At 44.6% G+C, this 25298-nt stretch overlaps 1 protein-coding gene and 1 long non-coding RNA gene across 4 annotated transcripts in view; one reads left to right on the forward strand and one right to left on the reverse strand.

Annotated features, from left to right (window-relative positions):
• Window positions 1-22164, forward strand: part of TPRKB (TP53RK binding protein) — a 32885-nt gene extending 10721 nt beyond the window's left edge. For all 3 annotated transcript variants that reach the window (XM_068276310.1, XM_068276309.1, XM_068276311.1), the window contains exons 2-5: window positions 2251-2414; window positions 9943-10065; window positions 19157-19333; window positions 21973-22164. In XM_068276310.1, coding sequence (XP_068132411.1) covers window positions 2274-2414; window positions 9943-10065; window positions 19157-19333; window positions 21973-22059 — 528 coding nt within the window. In that variant the 5' untranslated portion in view covers window positions 2251-2273 and the 3' untranslated portion in view covers window positions 22060-22164. The remainder of the gene's footprint in view (window positions 1-2250; window positions 2415-9942; window positions 10066-19156; window positions 19334-21972) is intronic.
• LOC137563624 (uncharacterized) lies at window positions 5658-8240 on the reverse strand. The gene is made up of 2 exons (XR_011030392.1): window positions 8154-8240; window positions 5658-5980 (listed from the first exon to the last, which is right to left on the reverse strand). It is a non-coding gene; the product is annotated as an uncharacterized lncRNA (long non-coding RNA).
• Window positions 22165-25298: the final 3134 nt, after the last annotated feature.

Raw genomic sequence — 25298 nt, forward strand, 5'->3', positions numbered from 1 at the left:
CATCTATCAGGCCCTAGGCAATGTAACTGTGGGAACATGTAAGAATGATGTGCAGGTACTCTGCAGGGGAATAAGGGGATTGTAAACAGACAACACCTCTGTGTTCAATGTGCACAGCATTCTCAGTGGATTCCCTGCAGCTCTGTGGGGAGTGCATATGTAGAGTATAGTACTACTGTGCAACAAAGTAAACCTGAGACAGATGAAATTAAAGTTTTATACATACCTGGGGCTTCCTCCAGCCGCCTTCAGGATAATCAGTCCCTCGTTGTCCTCCTCCACCACCTGGATCTTCTGCTATGAGTCCAGGTACTTGAGCTAGTCAGGCGTAGTGCGCATGCACACACTCCGCCGCCAGGAGCATACTACACCTGTGCAGCACTATTGCGCAGGTGCAGAATGTTCCTGGCTGTGGGAGCGGCATGCGGCCGGACAGCGCTGACTGGCTGAATTACCAGGAACTCATAGCAGAAGATACGGAAGGTGGAGGACAGCGAGGCACTGATTAGCCTGAAGGGGGCTGGAGGAAGCCCCAGGTATGTATAAAACTTTACTTTTCATCCGTCTCAGTTACCCTTTAATTTGTAGTCACCAAACCAAATTTTAATAACATATCAAATTATTTGATTTCATCAGCAAAGGGAATGCATACATTTGCATAAATCTGCATCAATGCAGAATTATTTCCATCTCGTTGACCATCTCTATTAGTGACACAGCTACACATCAGGCTTTATTCTTACAGCATAGATGTTATTTAGTATATATAAGAGATTCCTGTGTACACATCATATATACAGTCACAATCAGATATGTATATCTGACCTTAAAAATACGGGGACTGCTTTATTGAAGCAGCACAAGTAACTAATTTTGATTGGTTTATTTCATTTTTGTGGACTAAGCATAGCTATTACTGTATACTGTATATACATTATTTTTAATGACTATTATCTGAGAAATAGAACATTTTATCATATTTTTTATTTTAATTACAGTTACAAATTCATTAGGAGTCGGTGCATTTTTTCCCGACTCCAGGCACCCAAAATTGCCCGACTCCACGACTCCGACTCCACAGCCCTGCTGCTCGCTGCACACTATTGTGGTGGCTCAACAGAGCAACTGACATTTATAAAGTGCTTTCGAAAATAAAGAAAACCCTGAGAATTCCCATGAAGAGATGGACTAGTCTAAAACCTGTTGGTTCTGTCAGATTTATATTACCTACTGTAAGTGACAGCAACATAGGAGAAAAGTAATTTGTCTCCTTTTACTCTGGAAGAAATGTACTTCGTATTTGAATGTGTTTACATTTATATAAAATGTTATGATTTTCGCGATAGTGTTCCTTTAAAGAGACTCCGTAACAAAAATTGCATCCTGTTTTTTATCATCCTACAAGTTCCAAAAGCTATTCTAATGTGTTCTGGCTTACTGCAGCATGTTCTACTATCACCATCTCTGTAATAAATCAACTTATCTCTCTCTTGTCAGACTTGTCAGCCTGTGTCTAGAAGGCTGCCAAGTTCTTCAGTGTTGTGGTTCTGTGATGCATCTCCCCCCTCCAGGCCCCTCTCTGCACACTGCTGTGTGTTATTTAGTTTAGTGCAGCTTCTCTCTGCTCTATTATCTTTTACAAGCTGGATAAATCCTCCTCTGAGCTGGCTGGGCTTTCACATACTGAGGAATTACATACAGGCAGAGCTGTCTGCACTCTGCAGGAAGAAACAGCCTGACACTTCAGTGGAAGATAGCTGCAGGGGGAAAGAAACACACAAATGATCTCTTGAGATTCAAAAGGAAGGGTGTATACAGCCTGCTTGTGTATGAATGTATTTTCTGTACATCAACCTACTTCCTGTTTTGGTGGCCATTTTGTTTGTTTATAAACAAACTTTTAAAAACTGTTTTTAACCACTTTTAATGCGGCGAGGAGCTGCGAAATTGTGACAGAGGGTAATAGGAGATTTCCCCTAACGCACTGGTATGTTTACTTTTGTGCGATTTTAACAATACAGATTCTCTTTAAGCAATTTCGATGAAAGTTTGTGTATATATACCCAGAAAGCAGCACATTTAGTAGTTCCTACTCTCTGGTGACAGAATCGTGTCTGGATTAAATCATGCATAAGTTTGAATGTATTTTTCATTTACGCATTTAAAGAATATTTACAATTCATTTAAATGTAAATTGTTTTGTTATGTAAATTGATAAACTGTTTAAACATTTGTATGGTACCTCCACAGGGACTGTCAAGAATTAAATCACAATGCATGTAAACCATCAGCTGGAGCTGTTTCCTCAATATAAAGTGACTTTACTTTTATTTACCAATGTCAAAAACGCATCAGAGTTAAGAAAAAAGGCTATTGATGGAACTATCGACGGAGCTTTACTGAACCCTACAATGGTAAGAAAATTGTTTTACATCATTTTCAGATACATTTACCTATGCTAGTTTTTTCTTTTTCTAGAGTTAGTCATTTTTAAGAGCAATGGCGTTACATTGCTAATGCTCTCTGGGTGATGATGTTGTGGTTGGTGTAGACCGCTGTGACTTCTCTGCAGATATGGGTAGAAAGTCTAATATCTAGTACTTTACCCTTCTGTCAATAGGAGAAACACTTAATGCCTGGTATACAACATGCAATTTCCTGTCAGATAGCCTGGTCGAATTGATCATTTCTAATGGGTCCCATCTGATTTCCTACTGTTTTTCTAATCGATTTTGTATAGAAGCAATCAGGAAAACGAAATTAGATCGGACCTGTGGAAAATAATAGTTTCGACCCATCTATCTGATGGGAAATTGCATGGTGTATACAAGGCATTCTATATGACCAAGATTATCTCCACAGTCTTAAATTGTATTTAATTTATAGTAAGATGTTGGAAATGCTAAGGATCCTCAGGTCTGGAAATACATCTAAAACTGCAAACCTGGGTTTAAATGGAACCTGAACTCCGCTTCAATCTGATTTGTTTTACTTACTGGGGCCTCTACCAACCCCCCATTGTCCGTGAGGACCCTGGTGTCCTCTACGTCCCCTCCGTTCTCCCACTGGTGGCTCCGTGACATACAACCTGAACACGGGTCGAGGCTACTACGCATGCGTGGCCCAGTCCACTCACCCGTCTTATTTGTGCTCTCCTCACTGGGAGCATTCTGTGTATACGAAAGAATGAACCGCGCATGCACAGAACGCTTCTGGTGCCAGAAGTGCGATCAAGACGGGTGTGTGGACTGGGCTACACATGCATAGTTGCCATGATCTGCGTTCTGGTCCTACATGTCAAAGAGTTACCGGTGGAAGAACAGATGTGTCCCAGAAGAGGCCTAGTCGACTCGCAGTGAGCATACACAGAGCCCTCCCAGGACGGGAGCATGATCAATGACGCGCCTCCGGGCCTAGCCCTGCTGCTGACCCGGAAGCAGCTTCTGTTGGCTTTTAGGAGAGAATAGAGGAGGACAGAGGTAAACGGGGGAGGGGTGTGCAGGAGCACTGCTCCCCATACATTTATGCTCCTCCCGTTCTTACAATCTTATTCACCTCGGATATCCTTTAAGCCATTGTTACTGATTTTTAGCACGTGCAGTAATCCAGGTGTCTGACAGCAAACAGTGGGGGACATTTATTAAGTGTGTATGAGACAAAATATTGGTAGGTTTTTAGAAATCTATGCAGAACTGTCTAAGGCATCTTAAAAAATCACTAGATAATGCAGTTTTCCTTATTAAACTCAGTGTTCTCCTCAGGCTCTTTTAGCCGGGTGCTCCACAGCCGGAGAGATACGTAGAGGGCTCACTTCTCTTGCGCAGACTGGCAGAAGTTACGGGAGCCGGTACCGGCGATACAGAAGGCTGAGGATGGCGGCGTGGGAGCGATCCATGTGCATAGGGCTGGAGGAAGCCCCAGCTATGTATAAAACTTATTTTTTTTAGTCTCTGGTTTCCTTTAACCTCCTTAGCGGTATGCCCGACACTGTGTCGGGCATACCGCCGTCTGTCCCCCAGTATAATTTTAAACGATCGCATACCTGTAATAGCTTCAGCTAGCACTAGGCTAGCTAGTAGTGGTGGCCGGCATCCCCTTGATAACTTCTGATCCCCCCGATCACCGCTAAATACATGACCCCCCCTGGATCCAGCGATCGCACAGCCTCCCTGCACATCTCCGGTCCTCTCTATGGGGAGGATCGGGTCTGCGCGTGACGTCGCCGACGTCATGTTTGATCCTCCCCATAGAAAAGAGCTGAGCTGTCCGGGGAGGCTGCGTTGATCTCTGAATCCAGGCTGGGTAATGTATTTAGCTGCGATTGGGGGGATCAGAAGTAATCGGGGGTGCCGGCCACCACTACTAGCTAGCCTAGTGCTAGCTGAAGCTATTACAGGTATGCGATCGCTTAAAATTATACTGGGGGACTCTCGGCTGCAAACCCTGCGGCGTGCGTAACGCTCAGGAGGTTAAATAGACTCTGAAGTCTCGTTAAAATAATGTTTTTATTGTAAAAAGCTCTTAAGCATGTTTGTCCAACTTAAAACGCTGCATCCCCGCTGCTGAAAACTAAATGAATCACCCCAAACTCGCTGGGGCGGATTGCGGGGCTCCTTCCGTGAGAGGCAGAGCTTTTGGCTGCAGGTGTGCCTCTACACACGTCCATCTGCGGCGGATCTCCACCTCTCCCCGCCTCTCTGTCTTCTTTCACTGAGAGGGGTGGGGGAGAGGCGGAGATATGCGCAGATTGACACGCATGGAGGCAGAGCTGTAAAGCTGTGCCTCCTTAGGGCAGCAAAATCCACGACCAAGAAAGTTGTGGATTTTGCCAGGGGTGTTAGGGGTGATTAATTTCGTTTTCAGCCGTGGGCATGCAGCGTTTTAGTTAGGGCAAACATGCTTAAGAGGTTTTTAAAATAAAAACATGATTTTAAGGAGGCTTCAGAGTCTTTTTAACCACTTGCCGACCGCCCACTACCTATGGGCGTTGGAAAATTGGCTCCCCCAGGACCGTGTAACGCCGATCGGCGGCACCTGGGGGACTGATTAGCCAGGGATCGCGCGCATACATGATGCATCTCATGAATACAACTTCCTTTATGCGGTACGTACCAAGTAAGAGCCAGGGAAACTGGGGTATTATCTTTTATGGAGAAGAAAAGTAAGGGCTAGTTCACATTGGGCGTTTTTTTTTTTTTTTTTTTTTTTTTTTTTTTTTCCAGCGCTTTGCTGTTCGTCAGCAATCAGCAAAGCGTTGCTACTAATGTATTCCTATAGATACATTCACACAGCAGCGTTTGTGATTTTGATCAATCGTAAACTCGCTACATGTAGCGTATCGGGGGACAATTGCGCTGTGATTCTCATTCTATTGAACAGGAATCACAAGTGCAAATTGCTTTGAATCGCAAGATTTTGCCTGTAAATCGCGATTGCGGGCAAGCGGCGAGTGTGAACTGGCCCTATTACTTGTTCACCATATAAAAATAAAGAATTTATTTTTGATTTTATGCTTGACAGTTACGCTTTAAAATATACAGTCCCATTCCGGCAGCATTAAATATTTCTCAACAGAAGTGGAATTTCCCTTTAATAATAAGTGTCTGCTATGATATGGCAAGAGTCTGGAGTCATTTCAGAAAATGATGATCGCACTCTTCAAGTTCCGGAGACATATTTATTTACTGCATTATAGTGATGACAGGAACATCCTGGATTTCCTGCGCCTCTCTTTACCGTTACTGATTGAATACAAGTATTTTGCGCATGAAGATGAACAGTAAGGTTGTGGCTATTTTTTTTGTGGGGGGGGGAGTGCATCTTCTGTTTCTGTTATCCCAGTAAATATTCCCAGCCATCATGCTTCTCTAGGGACAGATCTTTCTGTGGTGTTTGGAAGTCTTTCCCAAGTCACACTAGCTATTGCGATGCTTGCTGAAAGGTTTGTAGGGCTTGTTCAGTCGCATCTGTGTGCACATGCCTGCAACAAGACACTTATAAAGAATAACCGCACCTTAGGAGCAGATTGCCATATAAACTGAGATTGTTTGCTCTTAATGTCCCCCATAAAACATCTAGGTTGCTACGTAGCAGCAGCCCTGTGCACCTTCCATTATAAATGTAGGCATATTTGCAAAAAAAAAACCTAATTTACAGGTCAAAAGATGAATGAATCCAATAGGTTTTTGGATGTAAACTATTGATACCTATGAACATATCACAATAAACCTGGAATCTTTATATTGTATTTACATAGAGCTGCTATTTTCCACAGTGATTTACAGGGAATAACGGCATACCACTAAAGTCTCGTAAGCATATATGAGGCTTGTTGCCCGGCAGGAATCAGGACTCGTTCCTTTGGGTGTCATTGCAAGGCCGGCTCTATACGGATGTGTTGCTAGCCTTCAGGCTAGTGATGCATTCTGCTGTTATGCTAGAGGGAGGAGGGTTAACGAAGCAGCCCACAAGGAGTGCTACCCAGCAGGAGGGGTGAGTGGGAAAAACAGTGACCTTGGCCAGCAATCAGCCTCCAGACTGATCACTGAGTGAGCAGTGTCCAAGGCTGCTGTACGCTGTATTCTCAGCAGAGGCAGTGTTTATTAGCCACTTTGGTGTCATCTAGCATGTGTACACAGCCTTACTGTCCCTCATAGGGGCTCACAATCCAATCCCCCACCGTATTCATATGTTCACCATAGACTAAAGCTAACTGTTAATGGGAAGCCAATTAACTTATCTGTAGGGGGATTTTTGATTGTGCGAGGAAAATGGATGCACAAATGGGGAGAATGTACAAACTCTATGAAGATAGTGGCCTGGCACAGATTCGAACCTGGAAATCTAGCACTTTAACAACCCTGGCGTTCTATTGATTGCGCCAAGGTGGCTGTGCAGCACTTTTTTTTTTTTTGTTGTGTTAAATCATGTAGCTAGCCTAGCGCTAGCTACATGATAGCCGCTGAGCAGAGGCATCCCCCCCGCTCCTTCCGATCGCCTCCGGCGATTAGAGCATACAGGAAATCCCGTTCAGAACGGGATTCATTGTTTGGCTTCCCCCGTCGCCATGGCGACGATCGTAATGACGTCACCGACGAGGGAGTCCCGATCCACCCCTCAGAGCTGCCTGGCACTGATTGGCCAGGCTGCGCAGTGGTCTCGGATGGGGCTGTTACGCGGCGGAGCGGCAGATCGGAGGCGAGCGGCGGGGATCGCGTCCAACACACAGCTAGCAAGCTGCTAGCTGCGTGTTTAAAAAAAATTGTGAAAATCGGCCCAGCAGGGCCTGAGAAATCCACCGTGGCAGTAATGGACGAGCGGAGCTCGTCATTACCGCCAAGGTGGTTAAAGAGAACCCGAGGTGGGTTTGAAGAATGTTATCTGCATACAGAGGCTGGCTCTGCCTATACAGCCCAGCCTCTGTTGCTATCCCAAATCCCCCTAAGGTCCCCCTGCTCTCTGCAATCCCTCATAAATCACAGCCTCCCTGTGCAGGCTGTGTTTACATCTGTAGTGTCAGTCTCAGCTGCTCCCCCGCCTCCTGCATAGCTCCGGTCCCTGCCCCCGTCCCTTCCCTCCAATCAGCAGGGAGGGAAGGGACGCAGGCGGGGACTGGAGTTCTGCAGGAGGCAGGAAGAGCAGCAGACTGACACTATAGAGATAAACACAGCCAGCTCTGACAAGCTGTTTGTCAGCAGCGTGGCTGTGATTTATGAGGGATTGCAGAGTGCAGGGGGACCTTAGGGGGGTTTGGGATAGCAACAGACGCTGGGCTGTATAGGCAGATCCAGCCTCTGTATGCAGATAACATTCTTCAAACCCACCTCGGGTTCTCTTTAAAGGGAACCGAAACTGAGAGGGAAATGTGGTTTTCCTTTTAAAATAATACCAGTTGCCTGATTCTCCTGCCGATCCTGTGTCTCTAATACTTTTAGCCACAGCCCCTCAACAAGCATGCAGATCAGGTGCTCTGAGTGAAGTCAGACTGAATTAGCTGTATGCTTGTTTCAGGTGTGTGATTCAGCCACTACTGCAGCCAAAGAGATCGGCAGGGCTGCCAGGCAATATTTGTATTGTTTAAAGAGAACCTGTACTGAGTAAAAATATTTAAAATAAACACATGAGGTAACTTCAAATGAAAATTACAGAGTTACCTTGCCATCAGTTCCTCTCAGAAGCTCACCATTTTCTTCTGACAATAATCCCATCCAGTTCTGACAATATTTTGTCAGATCTGAAATATATCAGTTGCTGTCAGTAAAATATCAGTTGCTGTCAGTTATAGCTGAGAGGAAAACTGATGTGCCCAGTAATGTCCATGTTTCCCTATGGCTCAAGTGGGCGATGTTACAGTTTAACTGTGTGCTGACCAGAAAGCTGTTATGGGTAATGGCTATTTTCAAAATGGAGGACGGAAAATTCCCTTGATCACAGTGAACAAATAGGACGCAGGACAGGAGAAAGACACTGAGGAGTAGACTACATGGAAGGTAAGTATGACTTGTGTATGCTTATTTTTACTTTTATTTTCAGTACAGGTTTTCTTTAAAAGGAACCATCCATATCCCTCTCAGTTAAAGAGAACCTGAACTGAAACTGAAACTAAAAAGTAAAAATAACCATACACAGGCATACTTGTCTCCTGTGTAGTCTACTCCTCAATCTCTTTCTCCTCTCCTGCGTCCCACTTGTCCACTGTGTTTAATGGAAATCTCCATCCTCCATTTTAAAAATGGCCATTACCCCATAACCGCTTCCTGGTCAGCACACTGTTAAACTGTAATATTGCCCACTTGAGCCATACGGAAACATGGACATTACCTTGCACATTCAGTTGTAACTGACAGCTACTGATATATAAGTGACAGCACCTGGTATATTTCAGTTCTGACAAAATATTGTCAGAACTGGAAGGGATCACTGTAAGAACAAATTGGTGAGCTTCCGTGAGGAACAGATGGTGAGGTTAATATGTATTATTCATTTGCAGCTACGTCATATGTTTATTTTAAATAATTTTACTCGCTGCATGTGCCCTTTAAGGTTTCCTATGAAATGTATGTAATTCCAGGCAAACTATGTACACAAGTCAGAGCAAGTGAATATTTATAATATAATGGTCCATTTATACTGGACGTGCTGCTGATTTGTGATGGTTCTTTAACAGTGCATTGACAAGGATTACAATTATAAGCATGTGTCAATCTTGCCCCCCTTCAGGAAACCACTCACCGGATGTTGGGGTCTTTAAAAGACCAGTCAGCGCCTTCGGGGTGTATGGCCCCCTGCCGCCTCCTAGGCTTACACCTCCTTGTTCTGTGCCACGTCAGATGAAGGGATACTGCGTAGGTCTGTGTCCTCTCTGGGCTAGTTGCAATGTGCAAGGGGAAAACACACGGAAGACCAGCTTCCAAAAGTGTAATTCTGCGTTTATTTGTTGATAAAAATTTTTTAAAAACATGCCGATTAGTGCAGCTAGGTGTACATATGGGCTATAGGTAGTCAGCTCCCTTGTGGCCGCTGTCATGCGCTAACCCTCCTCAGATGCCACCGCCGTGCACTCAGTTCAGATTAGTTACCGCTGGAACGCTAAGATTGCCTTCAGGACTCTGTTCAGTGGACGTTCCCTCACACGGAACAGAGCTCAAGCAGTGTCTATGATGGAGACCCAGCTCATAGAAGCTGTTCAGCTCCAGTGTGGATTTCCCATAGAGAAGACATGTGCATGAAGAGCACATTAATCTGTATTTTTCTCCTCTCATAAACATGATTGTATTATGTTCTTAAACAGCCATTTGAAAGGCTACCACAACTGCTTCTACACAAAAAGGGGCTTAGTGTGAAAGTGAAAAGCATGCGATCGCTGATATAAACTTTCCAGGATTTATAATGTCACATAAAATTCACCAATATGTATGTCTGCTCTTCTGTCTAATCCTGCAGATTGTAGATCCACTTCAGGTTCTCATTGCAGCAAACAAAGCAATCCATTTACAGATGTTGGGAAAAATGAAAACTAGAAGTCTGAACTCCGAGATTATATTCAATTTATCACCGACTAACAATGTAAGTATGACCGTACCTCTGCTGCTCTCTTGCTAATGCAGATTTAATAGTACTCTTTTTTTTTCTGTTTCTACAAAACAAGACTCCTCTGACATTTGGATCTTTACTTTTGGTGTGTGTTATTACAAATACAGAAGGGATCTCTATTATGTTAACTAGGAATGTCATCTAAGTTCTTCTCAGCACTGCTTCTTTTGCGTTCTTGATAACTGTGCATGGTGGCTGTGGGTCACAGATGTTTTAGCTATTTAAAGCCTTAAAGAGAACCCAAAGTGGGGATGTAAATAAAACCCCCAAAACACAAGGATACCTGTTTCAGGGGAGGGGGGGGAGGCAGATCAGGTAGCTGCAATCCTCACCGCTCCTGTTCCCTGCTAGGCCTCACTCTCACGATTCTGTGACCCCTGGGTTTACGAAGCTGGAAGAGCTGCTCTATGTGTCTTACACAGAGCAGTGTGCAGGGAGTCGGGGGAGCGGCCAGGGAGAGACAGAAACGCCCAATGGCAGCAGGGTAAGGCCTGCAGGAGCATCCCCCGCATATCACCAATTTTTTTTGGGTGGTGGGAGCAGGGGGGGGGGGGGGGGGGGGCACAGAGGCATGTCATGCAGCAGGGATCATACCTGTGTGTCCCATCAGACCTCCACCCCGCATTTCCTCGGGTACACTTTAAGCTGGCCACTAATGATGCAATCTTTTTATGTCCAATCTTACCATTTCTATTTAATACTGAATTACATAAAATATCCAAAGTATATTTACTCAGTTTACCCTTCTACTGCATAGATCTGGTAAGATTGGACAAAAAAGATTACCATATATCAGTGATTTTTAACCTTTTCAGCACATGTACCCCTTTGTGGGTCAACCTCACATAAATGTACCCCCTCCCGAAGAAAAAAGTGGGCGAGGCCATGACATGATGTGAGTGGAGCCCAGTACTAGAGAAATACAGGTAGTCCCCAGTTAACAAATTAGATAGGGACTGTCCATTATTAACCTGAATCCATTCTCTTTTGTCCCCCTTTGTTCTCCCTGTGCCTCTATTGTCCCCCTCGGCGTCAGCTCTGTTCCCCCTGTGCCTCTTTTCTACCCCTCTGTTCCCAGTGCCTCTTTTGTTCTGCTCTATGTACCAGGGCTGTGGAGTCGGAGTCGTGGAGTCGGGCAATTTTTGGGTGCCTGGAGTCGGAGTCGGGAAAAAATGCACGGACTCCGACTCCTAATGAATTTGTAACTGTAATTAAAATAGAAAATATGATAAAATGTTCTATTTCTCAGATAATAGTCATTAAAAATAATGTATATATACAGTATATATACAGTAATAGCTGTGCTTAGTCCACAAAAATGAAATAAACCAATCAAAATTAGTTACTTGTGCTGCTTCAATAAAGCAGTCCCCGTATTTTTAAGGTCAGATATACATATCTGATTGTGACTGTATATATGATGTGTACACAGGAATCTCTTATATATACTAAATAACATCTATGCTGTAAGAATAAAGCCTGATGTGTAGCTGTGTCACTAATAGAGATGGTCAATGAGATGGAAATAATTCTGCATTGATGCTGATTTATGCAAATGTATGCACTCCCTTTGCTGATGAAATCAAATAATTTGATATGTTGTTAAAATTTGGTTTAGTGACTGCAAATTAAAGGGTACCTGAGACAGATGAAAAGTAAAGTTTTATACATACCTGGGGCTTCCTCCAGCCCCCTTCAGGCTAACCAGTCCCTCGCTGTCCTCCACCACCCGGATCTTCTGCTATGAGTCCTGGTAATTCAGCCAGTCAGCGCTGTCCGGCCATATGCCGCTCCCACAGCCAGGAACATTCTGCACCTGCGCAATAGTGCTGCACAGGTGTAGTATGCTCCTGGTGGTGGAGTGTGTGCATGCGCACTACGCCCGACTGGCTCAAGTACCTGGACTCATAGCAGAAGATCCAGGTGGTGGAGGAGGACAACGAGGCACTGATTATCCTGAAGGCGGCTGGAGGAAGCCCCAGGTGTGTATAAAACTTTAATTTCATCAGTCTCAGGTTTACTTTGTTACACAGTAGTACTATACTCTACATATGCACTCCCCACAGAGCTGCAGGGAATCCACTGAGAATGCTGTGCACATTGAACACAGAGGTGTTGTGTGTTTACAATCTCCTTATTCCCCTGCAGAGTACCTGCACATCATTCTTACATGTTCCCACAGTTACATTGCCTAGGGCCTGATAGATGTTCTTTGTTCCGGTTTGTACCTTTTACAAGTACTCTTACCAAGGACTAGTTTTAGTCTAAAGGGAATAAATATAGTAGTCTACATATCCTTCTCACTTCAGTTGTCTTGTAAAATTCCTAAGCGTTGGCAGTTAAGAGACGAATTTCATGTTACATACTTTTAATCAACAAAATTGTAATATGCAAATTAGAGGAGTCGGAGTCGAGGAGTCGGAGTCGTTGGAATCCTAAACTGAGGAGTCGGAGTCGGTGGATTTTTGGACCGACTCCACAGCCCTGCTATGTACCCCTGTGTCACCTCTTGTCCCCTTCTGTGTCAGCTCTTGTCCCCCTGTTTTAGCCAGGTATAGGTATAGTTCCCCCTGTATAGGTATCCAGGCATAGGTGCCATCAGTATAGGTTATCCAGGTACAGGTGCCCCCAGTATAGGAAGCCAGGTACAGGTAGTGCCCCACTATAGGTTAGACAGGTGCCATCGTATAGGTAGCGAGCTATAGGTGCCCCAGTATAGATAGCAAGGTACACATGGTGCCAGAGTATAGATAGCCAGATACAGTTGGTGCCCTCAGTATAGGTAGACCCCAAACAACTTACATAGCCCCGTTCCAGCGTGGACTCCTCTCGCCGAGCTTTCCTCCTCTTGCCACGCTCTCTTCCTCTATGGCTACTTCTGGTGGCAGCTCTGATGTCATGAGAGGCGCCGCAGGGTAACCAAGGAGAAGGGATGCTGTGAGAAAAGGAGAGCCTGGCGAGAGGAGTCTGCGATGGAACAGGGCTGTGTAAGTTACGGCGCCCCTTGCCGCAGACACTGCTTGCCGCTTCTCTCCTGGGGGAGGAGATCCGCCATTTTGTCTGTGGCCCCTGGGGGACCCCCTGACAGCTGCTGATGTACCGTGGACCCCAGGTTGAGAACCACTGCCGTATATCATTATTGGACCCCATAAGAGCAAAACTGCTGCAAGAGTTTGACTCCACTCCATAGCAGGTCTTAGCTGCAAATAATATCAGGATCTTAAAAAAAAAAGGTCAGTTTAGCAGTGCACACCGACGTGGCAGCCTGTAGGACAGTACTGCTAAACAGGAAGTAATTCCCAGCCAGCTCAGAGACCATGTTCTGATCCATGTGCTAGGATGGGCATAGATCCTAATCATAGAATGGGTGTGCGATTACTACTATCCGAACTTACCGTATTTTCCGCCGTATAAGACGCACTTTTTCTCCCCAAAAAATGGGGAGATAAAGTCCCTGCGTCTTATACTGCAAAGGCAGGGAATCTCTGACTTCCGAATGCTCGCTGATACAAACCGCCGCCACTTCAGGGATTCCCTGCCTGTGTGCGTCGTCCTGTCTCTTCTGTCTCCCCACCTGTCACTTCTGTCCTCACCATGGTCCTCCTGTCTCCCGCATGTGTCCGCAGCTTCCCGCATGCCTCCGCCCCCTCCCCTTGTGTTGTCTGCCCTCCCCCCCCCCCCTCCGTGGGTGTTTATCGGGGCTGGGAGAACTGCAGACACATGCGGGAGACAAAGGAGACAGGAGCAGACAAGGTGGAGTGGCAAGTGGACCATAGGAGTGACAGGAGGACCATGTGGGAGACAGAAGGGAAAGAAGGAGACATGAGGACCATGGGGAAAAAAGCAGGAGACATGGTACAGTAGGTAACATGGGCTGACAGGAGGACCATGGGGGAGACGGGAGACAGGAGTATGCATGGGGGTGACAGGAGGACCATGGGGGAGACAGGAGGAGACATGGAGGGGGAGACAGGAGTATGCATGGGGGTGACAGGAGGATCGGGGGGGGGGGGGGGGTCAGGAGAATGCATGGGGGATACATGAGACAGGAGGAAACAAGGTGGGGGTGACAGAAGGACACTGGGGGAGACAGCAGGACACATGGGGTAGACACAGGAGGACACATGGGGGAGACATGGAGGATACAGAAGGACATATAGGAGAGACATGGGGACACATAGGGGACACAGGAGGATACCATTTGAGGGATAACATGTACAAGGTGCTCCTGGAAAATGGACGAACCAGGTTTAGTATTTTTTTTTTCCTTATTTTTGCCCTCTAAACCTAGGTGCGTCTTATATTCCGGAGTGTCTTTTATAAGGCGCCAAAACTACGGTAATAGCTGTTCTTCCCTTGCTGAGTGCTCCAAAACTCCACAGTGTTAGCAGGTGAGATCTAGTTTTACTTAGCATATTCTACGTCCAAAATTGAAAAAAAAAAAGTAAATTGAAATATAAGACTGTGGGATATCTAGAAAAAAAATTCATTTGTACTGTAGGAGGATAGATAGTAGTTTATTTCATCAGTTTATTTTCACCTCTTGTTTCCTTTAAGAACAAAATGCATGGTTTTTGTTGGAGGTTTTCTGTGGTTTCTGAGCTGCGAATTGAAAGCATCAGTCCACCTGAAATTGATGCTCCCATTGTATATGAAGTATGATGTGCTGAATCACATTTAGCTTTGTTTATATTTGGGGAGCATTAGTACTGAGCATGTTTTGTTCTTATGCTGGGAATACACAATGAGTTTTTTTTTTTGGCAGATTTACTTTTTTTTTTTTTTTATCGTTTTTTTTTTCTGAATGATTTCCATTCAGTTCTATGAGAAAATCGATCAGAAAAATGATTGTAATCAAATCGGACATGTCAGAAATTATCTATCGAGCCATCTATCTGCCCAAAAAAATGGTGTATTCCCAGCATAAAGGTGACCATACACTTATAGATTTGCAGCAGATTCGACCATCAAATAGATTTTTGTCAGATGTCAAGTCGAATCTAACAGGAATCTATTTGATGTGTGCCACACACTAGGAACAGATTTCCAATAGATTTCAGAATGAAATCTATTGGAAATCTATCTAAATGCATTATTGGACCATTAGATCCAATGCAACTCTATGGGCCATGGATCTGCTACCAGCAGCAGATCAACCTAGAGCTTCCATCTTGCCAGATAGATCAAATCCATCGAAATCGATCGAAATTGGCCACAAATCGATCAAACGATAGTTTTTAAAAAATTGATTTCTGATCGATTCTATAGAATCCATCGATCACTCGATGGCTGAAATCAACAAGTGTATGGGCCCCTTTAGTCAGGTCTTCTCCTTGATTAGGGAAAGAAAGGCTGTTATTTTTAAAAGAGAATTGTGTTTTGTTCCTAAGAATACGTCTCATGCTGGGCATACACGGCTCGTTTCTTCTTATCGAGCCACTGATGGCTCGATTGATGATTTCCGACAGGTCCGATTGCCCGCCAGATCGATTCCGCACTCGATACCGGCAGGCAGAACAATAGAAAAAACAAATTTCTGATTAGAAAGCGCCCGCGGGGACGAGCGGGAATCGATCCGCGCGGACAAGCGGTGACGCGCCAGCATTGAGGCGCTGGCTCGATACCGGCGCACTATCTAGCCATGTATGCCCAGCATTATGCTGGGAATACACCATACAATTTTCTGTTAGATTTTCTGGTAGAATGCATAATTAGATTATTTTCTGTAGAGACTGGTCATTATCTCTGGTGCATATTCTTCTGGTCATCTCCTGCTGAGTAGAATAATGCCTAATTGCTCGGCAGATAGTTGGTAAGATAGATACATTTCCAACATGTTGAACTTTATCTATCTTTAAGTATGTGGTAAAAAGAGTGGCACTCACTCAAAAGGGGGAATGGCGTGCTCAAGCCTCAAGGGTTCCCCACACCTGGGATCCAGTAGACAAAAATTCCAGTTGGAGGCAAGCACTTCCAAAAGTATAAAAAGCTCTTTTATTGAATCATCAATAAAAACATGTGGCTATACGGCGACAGCCCGCTGTTTCAGGCTGAGTCCTGAAACAGCGGGCTGTCGCCGTATAGCCACATGTTTTTATTGATGATTCAATAAAAGAGCTTTTTATACTTTTGGAAGTGCTTGCCTCCAACTGAACTTTATCTATCTGGCAGGTAAACCTCGGAATCGTCGGAAATTATCATTCGAGCCATCAGCGACTCCATTGATAAGAAAAAATATGCCGTGTATGCCCAGCATTATGGATAATGTCATGGTAATGTCCTTGGTGCTACATTTCTCACCAAGGTACAGCCTTGCCTATAAACACTTCTGGATAGTGTCATTTTGACCTGACCTCTTCCCAACCCTTCAGCATTATGGTGGTGTAAAAGTTGTTTTTTTCATACAGGAAATATGCAGATGGATAAAGAGTACAGTGGTTTATTGTGATTGTTTATAAATTTTATAAATTCAGGTACCGATTTCATATGCATTTAATAGAACAGTAGCCAGTAAATGAACAGTAATTGAATGAACTATACATTAAACAACATTAAAGAATTTTGTAAAACAAAGGAAACTCCTGCACCTCCACATTGACTAAGGCCGGTTTCACAGTGGGACGTTACAGGCGCACGTTAGAGCAGCCTGTAACGCACCCCACCGCACAGTAATGAAAAATCAATGGGCTGTTCACAGTGCCCACGTTGCGTTACAGTGTAACGCTGCGCCATAATATAACGTACTGCATGCAGTACTTTGTAAGCGGCAGAGCCGCGTTAGACTGTTTGCACATGCTCAGTAACGTTGGGGAGGAGCGGAGTGCGGCCAGGCACATGGCTAATTAATATTCACTGCACTCAGTGACGTGCAGTGTTTACTTCCTGGAGCGGCCGCTCTGTGCGGCGATTGGCCGGCGGGACCACGTGATGCCGCATGCGTCCAAGAGTGCACATCACGGACGCCAGAGTGAGCTGCACAACGCGGCTCACTCTGACGTCCAAAGCAGAGAGCACCAGGCGTTGCGTTAGGGGCACGTTGTGCGACCATAACGTCCCCTAAAACGCAACGTCCTGGTGTGAAACCAGCCTAAAGGCCCGTACACACGCTGGACTGGAGGCAACGACAGGTCCGTCGTCACCTCCCGCCGGGGTGGGCGTTCCAACGACAGTCCGGCGTGTGTGCGCACTGTCGGCGGACTGATACTGCTGTTTCTGAGCGATCCGCCGGGCGGATCGCTCAGAAACAGCCGTATCAGTCCGCCGACAGTGCGTACACACGCCGGACTGTCGTTGGAACACCCACCCAGCGGGAGGTGACGACGGACCCATCGTTGCCTCCAGTCCGGCGTGTGTACGGGCCTTATCACACACTAGATTTGTGAAAGCCTGGGGATTTAACTGGAGAGTGGAGCTAATGCTAGGTACACACAGTACAATTTTCTGGCAGATTTACCTGCCAGATCGATTTTTTTTTTTCCAACATGTCTGATCTGAATTGCGATCGATTTTCTGCTTGTTTTTCCAATCGATTTCCATTAGAAGTGAACGGAAAATCGATCAGAAAAACTATCGACAATCATATCGGACATGGTGGAAAAAATCAATCTGGCATTTAAATCTGCCAGAAAATTGTATCGTGTACTAAGCATAAGATTTAAAGTGTACCGAGACGACATGTGACATGATTAGATAAATGTGTTTGTACTGTGAAAAACATAGTAATAACCAGGCTGTTTTACTTGATTAATTTTGCTGCCTGAACTTCTATCTCGTCGGTGCCTTATCGGGAATACAGCAAACCTCACTGATGGGCAAATAACGGCCATAAAAGTTTTCCTGGCAGAATACAACTTCTGAGGGCAGGGAGAGGTAAAATGCATGAACTATTGACCTTTTTCTAATTCTAATTCTGGAACCTAAACTGACAAGGCTATGGATTTTTCCTTTTAAACAATACCAATAGCCTGGCAGTCCTGCTGATCTCTAAGGCTGTAGTAGTGGCTAAATCACACACCTGAAACAAGCATACAGCTAATCCAGTCTGACTTCAGTCAGAGCACCTGATCTGCATGCTTGTTGAGGGGCTGTGGCTAAAAGTATTAGAGACACAAGATCAGCAGGAGAGTCAGGCACCTGGTATTACTTTAAGGCTGCTTACACACTAAGACGTTACAGGGGCACGTTAGTGCAGCCTGTAACGCTCCCCAACGCACAGCAATGTAACACAAGTGGGCTGTTCACACAGCCCACGTTGCGTTACATGTAATGCTGCACGTTTTTAAGAAAGTGTAGCATGCTACGGCGTTAGAGCGGCTTAAGCCGCATTAGACTGTCTGCACATGCGCAGTCATGTTGGGGAGGAGCGGAGAGCGGCCAGGCACATGGCTAATTAATATTCACTGCACGTTGTGACGTGCAGTGTTTACTTCCTGGAGCGGCCGCTCTGTGCGGTGATTGGCCGGCGGGACCACGTGATGCCGCATGCGCACAAGAGTACGCATCACGGCATCACGGATGCCAGAGTGAGCTGCACAACGCGGCTCACTCTGACGTCCACAACGAAGAGCACCAGGCCCTGCGTTAGGTGCACGTTATGCGACCTTAACATGGCACCTAACGCAACGTCTTAGTGTGCAAGTAGCCTAAAAGGAAAAATCCATATCCCTCTCAGTTTAGGTTCCCTTTAATAAGCTGCCACTGATTAGAGACAGTAAAACATTCAACCTACTTTGTAAATGTTTAAATATAAAATAAAACCATAAGATTTCTAAAAAGAACAAAAAGTAATTTGTTGGAGTAGGAGGAGAAATATAATTGTTTATCTCATCAGTTTATTTTCACCTCGGGTTCACTTTGAACATGAAATATGGAAATTAACATTTTGCATTGATAAGGGCAGTTTGTGTTTTTTTTGTTTTTTCACAATGTAAATTTTAGGGAAGACTGATTCTTTACAACCAGTGCTGGACACACAGTATTTTTCCCGTCTACTTGAGGAAATGAATTTTGTATAAACAAGGTATGTCTAAAAAAAGCTGTGTAAATGAATGTCTTTTGTGTTTAGATTTCGGAAGCTTTTAGAAAGTTTGGCCTGTCAGACAGTGATTCTGGAGTTCTTGTTGTTTTGACTGAGGATGGAACTAAAGGCTTGAGTCCTGAAGACATAATCTCTCATGTGGAAGGACAGCAAGTATCTCTAGCAGAGCTGTCACAAATAACAGACCTCACAAAAGTCAGAAAGGTACTCTCAGCCATTGTGTTTTGTTTAGCTCTTCTTGGATTCCTGTTGCTAAGATAAAACCTAATCTTCCTTTTGAGATAATTGCTGATGTGTATCCTGTTTGTTATCTAAAATGAGAGGAACTTTCACAGCAGGAAACTTGGCAGAAAGTAGTTCAGTAGAAACAAGTCTCATTCTGTAAAAGTTCCTTAAAGACAACTGAGCACCTGTAAGTGAAAATATTTTCTTCTAGACACACAACATACAATTTTCTGTTATGCCGAATCGACCTAACAATCCATCGAAACGCTAATCGAGCTACCGGGAATCGAGCGGAAAATCGAGTGCGGGAACGCACCGTGTGTATCCAGCATTAGATTTACCAGCCAGATAGATAATTTCCAACATGTTATGCCGGGCATACACGGCACGTTTTATGCGTGCAGATCGATTGCCGCTCGTCCCCGCCGGCGCTTCCTTATCACCGCTCGATTTCCTGCCATTGTCCGCCGGCGGGGATCGAGCGGGCGAGGGTCGAGCGGCATGATCTGGCCAGCTGAATATTATCAGCTGGCCGTATCAGCTGGTCGATACACGGTACAGAAACGTACCCTGTATCCCCAGCATTAGAAATTCTCCATCTAACCATCTATCTGCCTAGCAATTAGGCATTGTTCTACTGAGCAGGAGATAACCAGAAGACAATGCACCAGAGATAATGACCAGTCTCTACAGAAAATAATCTAAAGGGGCCCATACACCTAACGATATTCCCGCCGATAAACGGCCGATTCGATCACAGTGATCGAATCGGCTGTGAAATCGCCATGCACACTGCTGACAGAACGATCGTTTTCCATCCGGAATCGATCGTTCCCGCCGATCCATCCCTGCGGAAGATTTTTCTCGATCGCCGGAGGGTCGGGAGTGCGTCGATAGCGGCGTTCGAATGCCCGACGACCGACTCAATACAGCAGGTATAGATTACCTGCTCCGCCGGCGCGAATCCCCGCTGTCACTGCTGTCTTCTCCGCTCTGGTCTGGTCTCCGGCATGCTTCACTTCTTTCTGCCCTGCAGGAAGTTTAAACAGTAGAGGACGCTCTACTGTTTAAACTTCCTGCCGGGCAGGAAGAAGTGAAGCATGCCGGAGACCAGAGCGGAGAAGACAGCAGTGACAGCGGGGATTCGCGCCGGCGGAGCAGGTAATGTATGCGGGGGGGAGCGGCGGCAGCACCACCACCACAGATTGTGATTGGTTTCAGGCTGAAATCGGTTCGCAATCTGTTTGCAGTAAAGGTGGCCATACGATCCCTCTCTGATCAGATTCGATCAGAGAGGGAGCTATCTGTTGGTCGAATCTAATGGCAAATCGACCAGTGTATGGCCACTTTAATGCAGAAAATCTAACAAAAATCTAGAGGTGGCCATATGCTGGTCGATTTGCCATCAGATGCGACCAACAGATAGATCCCTCTCTGACCGAATCTTATCAGAGAGGGATCGTATGGCCACCTTCACTGCAAACAGATTGTGATTGGTTTCATGCTGAAATCAATTCACAATCTGTGGTGGTGCTGCCACTGTTCCCCCCCCCCCCCCCCCTCTCGCATACATTACCTGCTCCGGCCGGCGCGTGTCACCGATGTCTTCTTCTCTGCTGGGTTCCGTGTTCCGGTCCGGCTGGCTTAACTTCTTTCTGTCCGGGAAAGTTTAAACAGTAGAGGGCGCTCTACTGTTTAAACTTCCTGTCGAGACAGGAAGTGAAGCCAGCCGGACCGGAACGTGGAACCCAGCGGAGAAGAAGACATCGGTGACAGCGGGGATACGTGCCGGCCAGAGCAGGTAATGTATTGCCGCTGTATTGCGTCGGTCGTCGGGCATTCGAACGCCGATATCGACGCACATCATGACAGGCTCTATCTTTTTTTTACTTTATGTACTCTTTAACATTTGAGTACTCTGATTACTAAGTCATTAGAGATCATATTGAGATGTGTGTGGAGATTGGCTGCAAAAACCTGCTTTTGTCAGCATGAATTAGCATGCAATTTCATATTACCTGAGCCAGTCTCGCTATACATGATGTAAACGGTATTTTTACTGCATTATAAATGTGACCACACCCTTCTAGGCATGTAATGGCAGTAGGAGAATTTCTAGTTTGAGTGAAAAAAAAAAATAGAAAATGTCTGCCTTTTTATTTTTAGGCTAGGACAGTTGCATACATGTAAAAAGGCTGCCGGAATATTTGGGCACAGGGTGAAGCTAAAAAATGGCTCATCCTGCTGTGGCAAATTTCCTGGTGGTGTTAATTCCCCTTCCAAGGCATTGTACAGTGGGGTGAGATGCAATTTGGCTTCCAGCTACTGTATTTCTGGCAGATGAATTGCTCTGTTTTTAACGTAATTTGGGCTCCGTCATTTGCCGGTCCCCAAATTACTCACTGAGCGAGTTATAGCCATAATTCACATTAAGGCCTATGGCACATCCAAATATGTTTGGCCGGGTGGCGTCCCCCGTCTTTTCGGATGGTTTGTTTGCTTACTAAAATGGGCATCAGGTGGCATTAGCCAGCTTGTAATCCAATTTGTTCTTGATCAATCACTTTTGAATTCATTAGTAGATAATCACTTTCTCACACCACTGTGCTTATTTGCAGATATATAAATTTACTACAGAAGAAGAAAAAATTGGTTCTGCGTTGGATGCTGTTATTTGTAGAATGGCAGTGAAAGATGTCTTGTGAAGACAGGAACAACTCCAGAGAATTCATCTGCATTTTACATTTTAGCACTGAGCTTTATGCAGTGAAATAGTTATTTTTTTTAAATAAAATCTGGTTTTGAAAGGCTGTATGTCTGTACTGGATTGAAATGAACTAAGTACAAAAATATGTTTTTAGTTTGGTTTAGGTGAAGGGGAAGAGGTTACATAAAAAGAAACATCCTGCATCCTTATAGTGGCTGGATAGTGTGGGCTCAGCATCTGACACAGGAGACCAGTTAAGGGTTCAGCCTCTGACACAGGAGACCAGGGTTCTAACCTCGGCTCTGCCTGTCCAGTAAGCCAGCACCTATTCAGTAGGAGACCTTGGGCAAGTCTCCCTAACACTGCTACTGCCTATAGAGCGCGCCCTAGTGGCTGCAGCTCTGGCGCTTTGAGTCCGCCAGGAGAAAATCGCAATATAAATGTTCTGTGTGTGTTTTGTTTGCTTTTATACATCCACAGCACAACTAGGGTGATCACATTTGAGCAATGCATACATTTGGTACCTATGATGTAATTCTTTGATCTGGAAATATGAGAGTCAATACAAATCCTGTACTGGCTATTTGAAATCAGAGCAGTTATCACCTGTCTCAGTAGATGAGGACATGAATATACACGTTGATTATTAGCAGAGCAGGTCTAAAAGATAGGAACATGTATGGATGGCTTGAATAGAAACATTTATTTTTGTACGGAAAAAGAACAAACATTTATTTTCCACATTAGCTTGTATGTCAAATCACTTTTTTTTTGCAGTGCAACTTTTGATGTGTATCACTCAATATTGTTCAGCATATGTTTTGAAACAAAAATTGCGAGCTTGGCACATCTTTGAGCAATGCATTTGCTATGTACTAAAGGTGGCCATACATCTAGCAATTTTGCAGCCCATATAATTCGATAATTCTATGGAATCGGATGAAAATTTAATGTAGTGAGCAAGCTGGAAAATCCCTGTCCAACATGCTCGATAGAGTATGCGGCAGTAATGGCATGCAATATCGCGAAGGACACCCAGCCGCTGTGCCCCAAAATGTCCCACCAAATACTCAAATACTGTTTTCCAGTGTCTCACTGAAGGCATATAGGAGAAAGGCTCAAAAGACAGATCTTAGTGTGCCCATACATCTAGTGATGTATGGCAGATCGACCAAGAGACAGATGTTCAGAGATGCTCTTCTCTTACCATATTGTGAACTGTAGTACCGGCTTTGCACCATATTTGGAGTGTATCAGGCGTGAGAGGAGCTCTTTGTTCTGTTCTAGTGAGCTGGGAAAGCTACTTGCAAAAGGCTCAGCTGTAAGAGAGAATGGAGTGATCCCTGCAGTAAACTAGACAAGTTGTACTAGTGCTAAGGGCGCAATACATTTTACTTCTTTTCTGCAGACTTATGAACCAATAAGACAAGCAGAAAATTGCATGCATTCGTTAACACCAACCTCTATACTTGTTCTCATGGATTCCAGCAAACTTCCTACAATAAAAAATGATTGCAGCCACAGACTGAAAGTGAAATCTAATATATAAGGTAAACGTAAAGGGAAAATTAAAGTAAAAGTTACATGATTACCTTAGTAGAGGGATGCATCTGGTTAGACGACCTGAGGCTTCCCCCATCGTTGTTGACCCATGAGGCCCTTTAAACAAATCCAACAAGAGCTCCCCTGTGTGTACAAGCGTGGCCGCACTGAGCCTGTGTGCATCCATTCTGTGTCTGTATAGTAGCACCGAGCTGATATTGCACAGCGTTTTCCTCCATGCACTGTGCAGGCTCGGTGTGGGATCCTCTGGATCATCCAAAGGCTTTACTCGACCTTGGCAAGTATTTTAGGCCCGTGCACACGCTCAACCAAACTGTCTGACTGTCATCTGATTTTGGTCTGTTGGACAAAAACCTGTGTGTACGGGTGGCAAACGACTGAAAACCATCTGATAACAGGTGATTTGCCTGATCCAACTGCAGTCAGGCATGTGTACGGGTGGCAAACGACTAGATGACCAACTGATAACAGGCGATTTGGCTGATCGAACTGGCAAATCAACTCACACTATTGTTCGGCTGATATAGTGCAGTTGGCTTCATGTGTACGACTTGTTTTGTTCATGTGTACTTGTTTTGAATGCGGCCATATTGTGCAGTCCGTCATTCCGCTTGTGCATGCAATATGCAAATAAATTGGTTGTTCAGTTGGTTGGAGCGTGGAAAATCGATTGGTCATGCGATTGGTCATGTCATAGAGTTGGTCGTGCACTTTGTTGGACGTGTATACGAGCCTTTAGTTTGGTTGTTTTTCACAGGCATCTGGTTACAACATGGCTTGTGTAGTAATAGGTTTAGATAGATTTTTCTTTTGTGCTGCTCTCTATGTACTTTATGTATACGAAGATACTTCACCCCTCAAAAAAAAAAAAAAAAAAAATTACGTCCAAATATCCTTTTAAAAAGTACCTGTTTGATATTGATACTTGGAATGCTCTTTATAAATTCATAATTGTTCATGTTAGGTAATGTGAAAACTGGCTTTCTTCTAATAACACATTTCATTGTTCAGTGTGATCCTTTTCCAACTACTGATTGAACAAGTGAGGGGACTGGAGTCACTCAGAAGATGCTGTCTTAGCCATGTTAATAGTCATGGAAACAATAACAGAAGGTTTTATACATTTAGCACTGGCACAGAGTCACATGGCTCTTCAGCAAACATAATGTACCATCAGTGTAAACAAAGGTAACCTTTTTATGTCAAGCTAAGAAAGCTTTGCTTATGTGTTCATAATTAATATCCCACTGCAGATAAACCGGTGTCACGATGATTCACATCTGGGCACTCACCCCTCAGCCAGCCTGTGTGCTATACTTTATTATTGGAATACATCCAGGACTTTTCGTTTACAAGTTGCTAGGTATTTATTTTCCCACTGATACAAGTAATGTTGTTTTTCCTTTATCTTGTAATGAATTATTTTAGGAAGATGTTGCTAAGCAATGTTAAAGAGGCGCTGTCAGCCATACTATCTCATAAAAAAACATATATAAGTAGATAAATACTTGCTCTACTTACATAACATGTATTGCACTGTCCACGTTTTGCTTTTAGTGATTTTTCTACAGTAAAAAAAAGAGAAAATCCTTCTTAGCATTTCCCATTTTAACTGTGGCTATTTTGAAGCCAATCCTGATGTTGTTTCCTCCTTTACTCTCCTCTGCCTGATTG

This window comes from Hyperolius riggenbachi, chromosome 3 (assembly GCF_040937935.1).
Source record: "Hyperolius riggenbachi isolate aHypRig1 chromosome 3, aHypRig1.pri, whole genome shotgun sequence".
Lineage (NCBI taxonomy): Eukaryota > Metazoa > Chordata > Amphibia > Anura > Hyperoliidae > Hyperolius > Hyperolius riggenbachi.